We start from the raw sequence: 7401 nt of genomic DNA on the forward strand, positions 1-7401 counted from the left end.
TGAAATATTACTGACAGATATACTGTTGAAATATTACTGACATGCTGCAGATAGCCTACATATGGTTTGTTGACGATACATCTATAGATGGATATACTGTTGAAATTTCCTTTATTTAAATATTACTGAATGAAAGCTCTTGACAGATGGACTATTTGTTTCCTTTATTTAAGAAGAAACTCTTGACAGCCTACCGGGGGAACAGTGGGTTAACTGCCTTGCTCTCCCTCTATTTCCCCAAGACATGGTACTGTATCAGCATATGCTGATTGTTAAGCCCACCCCCTGTCCCGTAGCTCAGAGAATCAATAATAAATGACCTCTCTCCTCCCAGCAGCCACCAGTTCAGGAAGTAGGATGATGTAATGTGGTTCGGGTGAGGTCGGGGGTTGAGTTCTGGGTGGACAACCAAGCGTGTGTGTGTATGTAGTGTATATCTGAAAATGAGGTAGGCCTGTGGGATTTACTGTAGTTGCCTGTAAAAACTTAACACTTTGCCCCACTGCTAGCTTCCTTTCTACACCCCCCCCTCCCACCCCAGTCTTTGAGGTTGAAACACACATATACTGTACACATGTGGATCACACACACACACACACACACACACACACACACACACACACACACACACACACACACACACACACACACACACACACACACACACACACACACACACACACACACACACACACACACACACACACACACACACACACACACACAGTGCTAGCTCATTATCTGCTACTGGTAACTGCCAAAATAGGAAACACCAACAGCTTCAATGCACCTTGGTATAGATTCTACAAGTGTCTGGAAATCTATCGGAGGGATACAACACCATTCTTCCACGATACATTCCATCAGTTGGTGTTTTGTTGTTGGTGGTGAAAAGCGCCACTCCAGAATTCAATTGGGGTGAGATCTGATGAAAGAGACAAACACACACCCTTTAAACCCTCTATGCTCCTTTGAAACCTCTCTTTCAAAGTCACTGAGATCTCTTCTTCTAGCCATAGTAGCCAAACTAATGGTCAACTGGGCATTTTTATACATGACCCTAAGCATGGCGGGATTATAACTGCTTAATTGGGTCAGGAACCACACCTGTGTGGAAGCCCCCGCTTTCAAAATACATTGTATCCCTCATTTACTCAAGTTTTTCCTTTATTTTGGTAGTTACCTGTATGTCTCAGCACAAACATAGCAGTATAAGCCCATATATATATATATATATATATATATATATATATATATATATATATATATATATATATATATACGTATATTAGAGGTCGACCGAGTAATCGGAATGGCTGATTAATTAGGGACGATTTCAAGTTTTCATAACAATCGGTAATCGGCATTTTTGGACACCATGGTCGATTACATGGCCGATTACATTGCACTCCACGAGGACGCTGCGTGGCAGGCTGACTACATGTTATGCGAGTGCAGCAAGAAGCCAAGTTAAGTTGCTAGCTAGCATTAAACATATCTTATAAAAAACAATCAATCTTAACATAATCACTCGTTAAAAGGAATCACCAGCTTTCATATGTTCTCATGTTCTGAGCAAGGAACTTAAACATTAGCTTTTTTTACATGGCACATATTGCACTTTTACTTTCTTCTCCAACACTTTGTTTTTGCATTATTTAAACCAAATTGAACTCGTTTCATTATTTATTTATTTATTTTTTAATTTTAGACTAAATTGATTTTATTGATGTATTATATTAAGTTAAAATAAAAGTGTTCATTGTTCATTCAGTTTTGTTGTAATTGTCATTACGATTGGCTTTTTTTGGTCTTCCAATAATCGGTATAGGCGTTGAAAAATCATAATCGGTCGACCTCTAATATATATATATATCAGAAGTTTACATACACTTTGGTTGGAGTCACTACGACTTGTTTTTCAACCACTCCACAAATTTCTTGTTAACAAACTACAGCTCTGGCAAGTCGGTTAGGACTTCTACAATTTCCAACAATTGTTTACAGACAGATTATTTCACTGTATCACAATTCCAGTGGGTCAGAAGTTTACATACACTAAGTTGACTGTGCCTTTAAACAGCTTGGGAAATTCCAGAAAATTAAGTCATTGCTTTAGAAGCTTCTGATAAGCTAATTAGCGTCTGCTAAATGACTTAAATGTAATGTAAATGTCTAATTGACATAATCTGAGTCAATTGGAGGTGTACCTGTGGATGTATTTCAAGGCCTACCTTCAAACTCAGTGCCTCTTTGCTTGACATCATGGGAAAATCTAAATAAATCAGCCAAGACCTCCACAAGTCTGTAGACTTCAACAAGTCTGGTTCATCCTTGGGAGCAATTTCCAAATGCCTGAAGGTACCACATTCATCTGTACAAACAATAGTACACAAGTATAAACACCATGGGGCCACGTAGCCGTCATACCGCTCAGGAAGGAGACGGAAAGTGGAAGGAAAGTGGCAATCTTAACTGACCTAAAAAAGGGAATTTTTACTAGGATTAAATGTCAGGAATTTTGAAAAACTGAGTTTAAATGTATTTGGCTAAGGTGTATGTACATTTCCGACTTCTGTATATACTGTATACAGTCGTGGCCAAAAGTTTTGAGAATGACACAAATATTTATTTTCACAAAGTCTGCTGCCTCAGTTTGTATGGTGGCAATTTGCATATACTCCAGAATGTTATGAAGAGTGATCAGATGAAATGCAATTAATTGCAATGTCCCTCTTTGCCATGCAAATTAACTGAATCCCCCCCCAAAAAATCCAATACATTTCAGCCCTGCCACAAAATGACCAGCTGGCATCATGTCAGTGGTTCTCTCGTTAACACAGGTGTGAGTGTTGACGAGGACAAGGCTGGAGATGACTCTGTCATGCTGGTTGAGTTCGAATAACAGACTGGAAGCTTCAAAAGGAGGGTGGCGCTAGGAATCCTTGTTCTTCCTCTGTCAATCATGGTTACCTGCAAGGAAACACGTGCCATCATCATTGCTTTGCACAAAAAAGGCTTCACAGGCAAGGATATTGCTGCCAGTAAAATTGCACCTAAATCAACCATTTATCAGATCATCAAGAACTTCAGGTCACCAAAGAAAGTCCAGCAAGTGCCAGGACAGTCTCATAAATTGATTCAGCTGCGGGATCGGGGCACCACCAGTACAGAGCTTGCTCAGGAATGGCAGCAGGCAGGTGTGTGTGCATCTGCACGCACAGTGAGGCGAAGACTTTTGGAGAATGGCCTGGTGTCAAGAAGGGCAGCAAAGAATCCACTTATCTCCAGGAAAAACATCAGGGACAGACTGATATTCTGCCAAAGGTACATGGATTGGACTGCTGAGAACTGGGGTAAAGTCATTTTCTCTGATGAATCTCCTTTCCGACTATTTGGGGCATCCGGAAAAAAGCTTGTCCGGAGAAGACAAGGTGAACGCCACCATCAGTCCTGTGTCATGCCAACAGTAAAACATCCTGAGACCATTCATGTGTGAGGTTGCTTCTCAGCCAAGGGAGTGGGCTCACTCACAATTTTGCCCAAGAACACAGCCATGAATAGAGAATGATACCAACACATCCTCCGAGAGCAACTTCTCCCAACCATCCAGGAACAGTTTGGTGACGAACAATGCCTTTTCCAGCATGATGGAGCACCTTGCCATATGGCATATGGCAACTAAGTGGCTTGGGGAACAAAACATTGATATTTTGGGTCCATGGCCAGGAAACTTCCCAGATCTTAATCCCATTGAGAACTTGTGGTAAATCCTCAAGAGGCGGGTGGACAAACAAATACCCACAAATTGTGACAAACTCCAAGCATTGATTATGCCAGAATGGGCTGCCATCAGTCAGAGTGTGGCCCAGAAGTTAATTGACAGCATGCCAGGGTGGATTGCAGAGGTCTTGAAAAAGAAGGGTCAACACTGCAAATATTGACTCTTTGCATCAACTTCATGTAATTGTCAATAAAAGCCTTTGACACTTATGAAATGCTTGTAATTATACTTCAGTATTCCATAGTAACATCTGACAAAAATATCTCAAGACACTGAAGCAGCAAACTTTGTGGAAAGTAATATTTGTGTCATTCTCAAAACTTTTGGCCACGACTGTATATACATTACCAGTCAAAAGTTTGGACACACCTACTTATTCAAGAGTTTTTCTTTATTTTAACTATTTTCAACATTGTAGAATAAGAGTGAAGACATCAAACTATGAAATAACACATATGGATCCATGTAGTAACCAAAAAAATGTTAAACAAAGCAAAATATATTCTTCAAAGTAGCCACCCTTTGCCTTGATGACAGCTTTGCATTCTCTCAACCAGTTTCATGAGGTAGTCACCTGGAATGTTTTTCCAACTATTGAATGAGTTCACACAAATGCTGAGCACTTGTGGCTGCTTTTCCTTCACTCTGCGGTCTTTGACATAAAGAAAAACCATAGAATGAGTAGATTCGTCCAAACTTTTGACTGGTACTGTATATATACAGTATTATATATATCTCCATCTCTGTCTCCTAACTAGGCATCTTACTTATCTCCATCTTTGTCTCCCTGTCTCTCTTTCATTGTCTCTTTCAGTCTCTCTCTCCATTGGGGCGGCAGGGTAGCCTAGTGGTTAGAGCGTTGGACTAGTAACCGGAAGTTCAAACCCCCGAGCTGACAAGGTACAAATCTGTTGTTCTGCCCCTGAACAGGCAGTTCACTGTTCCTAGGCTGTCATTGAAAATAAGAATGTGTTCTTAACTGACTTGCCTAGTTAAATAAAGGTAAAATAAAAATAAAATTCTGATAAATGCTCTATTCCAGCTAAAACAATGGAGCGTCTCTGTTTAATGGAGAGCCAGAGTTTTTGTTTACATATCCCCTTTCTACTCTCCTCTCCCTTTCTCCCTCAACTCTCTCACCACTTCCTGTACCCTATATGTCTCCCTCTCCCCTCTTCCTCTTTTTCCACCCCCCATCCCCCCATCCCCGTACCCCAAATATTTGTCCAGAGTAGCAAAGCACACGGTGGATGTGCCAAAAAGTGCAAAATAAAACAGTCGATAAAACTACATTTGAAATGTAAAAATGCCTTAAACACAGACAATATACAGTAAATCACCAGCACTAGCTGACTCACAGCAGCAGGCACCCCAAACCAATAAAACATGAGACTTAACCATGCCAGTTTTAACTGGGGGGTGTCAAGAGCCATTTCCCAATACGCTGTTATGTAACTGTGTGTGGTTGTGTGTGTGCATGTGTGTGTGTGTGTGTGTGTGTGTGTGTGTGTGTGTGTGTGTGTGTGTGTGTGTGTGTGTGTGTGTGTGTGTGTGTGTGTGTGTGTGTGTGTGTGTGTGTGTGTGTGTGTGTGTGTGTGTGTGTGTGTGTGTGTGTGTGTGTGTGTGTGTGCGTGTGTTGGACTGGCCTGTTACCCACTCTCAGCTTTGGACCGTGGCAGTGTTTATACTTGAGCCCGGAGAACAGACCCCCCAAAGCAGGAAGTGCCTCAGCTGCCACAACACCACTGAGACTCTCCAGGGCAGGAGTGCAACTGCCTACGCTGCGGGTGATTGGTCTAGCACAATATGGTTTCCATTAATGCATCAAATCTGGTCAAGGGAAGGACGAAATGGAGGAGGATCATTGCGGTCATTTCACAAAAGAGGATTAGGTACGTGAGAACATAAAGACAGTTGAACGGTTCGATAAGAGGGGATATGTTAATACTGTACAGGAGTCATTTACCTTAGCACGGCAGTAATTGATTATGTGATGAGTGTTCATAAAATGGTGTTCACAACATGGCCACAGTGCATTGCATCACCCAGGTGGCCGCCACACACTAAAGCTGGATGAGGTGAGTTACACAAACACAATGTCATAATGTGTGTGAAGTGTTAGCTGACCGTACAGGTCATGAAGTGTGTGAGCTATTCACACACACGTTCCAGGATCATTTACAGGATAAACAAACGGTTAACCCTGAGTGCTTGATTTCATATGACAGGTCGTGGAGGTTGGAGAGAGGGGGCCCAGGAAGGGGGCCAGACATACGTATGCTCCTTGAAGGCACGTACACACACACCTATGGATCCTTCTAGTCCCTTTACAACAGGAAAGGCCCTGTTCAAAGTTTATTTTATTTTACCTTTATTTAACTGGGCAAGTCAGTTAAGAACAAATTCTTATTTTCAATGACGGCCTAGGAACAGTGGGTTAACTGCCTGTTCAGGGGCAGAACGACAAATTTGTACCTTGTCAGCTCGGGGGGTTGAACTTTCAACCTTCCGGTTACTCATCCAACGCTCTAACCACTAGGCTACCCTGCCGCCCCAGTAGGTTACTACTCGCCTGTAGTAGACTACTCACACCCTGTGTCATTAGACCTGTATGAAACACACACACACACACACACACACACAAACACACACACACACACACACACACACACACACACACACACACACACACACACACACACACACACACACACACACACACACACACACACACACACACACACACACACACACACACACACACACACACACACACACACACACACACACACACACAGCTAGATCCTCTGTGGTAACCTCTACCACCAGTTCTATAAATCAGTTATATTAATTAAACACTTATATTAATCATTTATATTACCGTTTTTCCCCATTTTTTACACACAACAATTGGAACTTGAAATCACCGAAACCTGAAACGCATGGACCAAATCCCTAAACCAAGTCTGCAAAATTGTAAGCACAATTCCTGCTTTTACACTCAGTTTTTAATTTTATATCACACTTTTTGCAAAACACTACACAGAGTTCTCTACATTAGGCATTCACAGTTAAAATCTCTTTAGTCCCTTTGGAAAGCAACGCCAATCACAATGCCAAGCGCTATACACCAATTGGCAACACCCACTCCTCACTGGTGCAAACACTAGTTGCTGAATTGTTCACTTAGAAATCAGAGCTTTAGCACTATAAAAGGCTACAGATGAGCTCTCTTGTTTTGGAGGAAAATGGAAGTCAATGGTGAAGCAAGAGCTATAGGTGAAGGAGCGAGAGTAAGAGAAGGATGAGGAAGGACAGTTGTCTCCGATGAGATCAGGGCCACATTGGTTGACCATGTGCTCAACCATGGATTGAGTATGAGGGAGGCTGGGCAGAGAGTTCAGCCAAACCTGAGCTGCTACACAGTTGCATCTATCATCCGTACATTCAGAAATGACAGCCGGTAAGTTACCTACCATCTACACTATGCTCTTTATGTATGTATACTGTAGTATACTGCAGTCCGACATATCAATAGGCCTATGTTACTCAGTGATTGTTGGCCAATGTTACAGTAACGTCATTTCAAATTGAAAGAAAATTCATTATTTTTGTTT

General features: G+C 41.8%; 1 protein-coding gene and 1 long non-coding RNA gene across 4 annotated transcripts in view; one reads left to right on the forward strand and one right to left on the reverse strand.

Moving 5' to 3' along the window:
- LOC123992520 (ventricular zone-expressed PH domain-containing protein-like) overlaps positions 1-7401 on the reverse strand; it is a 158981-nt gene that overhangs the window by 110174 nt on the left and 41406 nt on the right. Inside the window, exon 5 of one of the 3 annotated variants that reach the window (XM_046293723.1) lies at positions 2729-2973. The exons of the other annotated variants lie outside the window; for them this stretch is intronic. Within the exon in view, the coding sequence (XP_046149679.1) occupies positions 2960-2973 (14 nt within the window). The 3' untranslated portion in view covers positions 2729-2959. Of the gene's footprint in view, positions 1-2728; positions 2974-7401 lie in introns of those variants that run through there. 3 annotated transcript variants of the gene reach the window in all.
- The window catches only part of LOC123992523, a 1526-nt gene continuing 712 nt past the window's right edge, over positions 6588-7401 (forward strand). The window contains exon 1 of the long non-coding RNA XR_006831262.1: positions 6588-7247. This is a non-coding gene — a long non-coding RNA (uncharacterized LOC123992523). The remainder of the gene's footprint in view (positions 7248-7401) is intronic.

The sequence above is a fragment of the Oncorhynchus gorbuscha genome, linkage group LG13, assembly GCF_021184085.1.
Source record: "Oncorhynchus gorbuscha isolate QuinsamMale2020 ecotype Even-year linkage group LG13, OgorEven_v1.0, whole genome shotgun sequence".
Taxonomy (NCBI): Eukaryota; Metazoa; Chordata; class Actinopteri; order Salmoniformes; family Salmonidae; genus Oncorhynchus; species Oncorhynchus gorbuscha.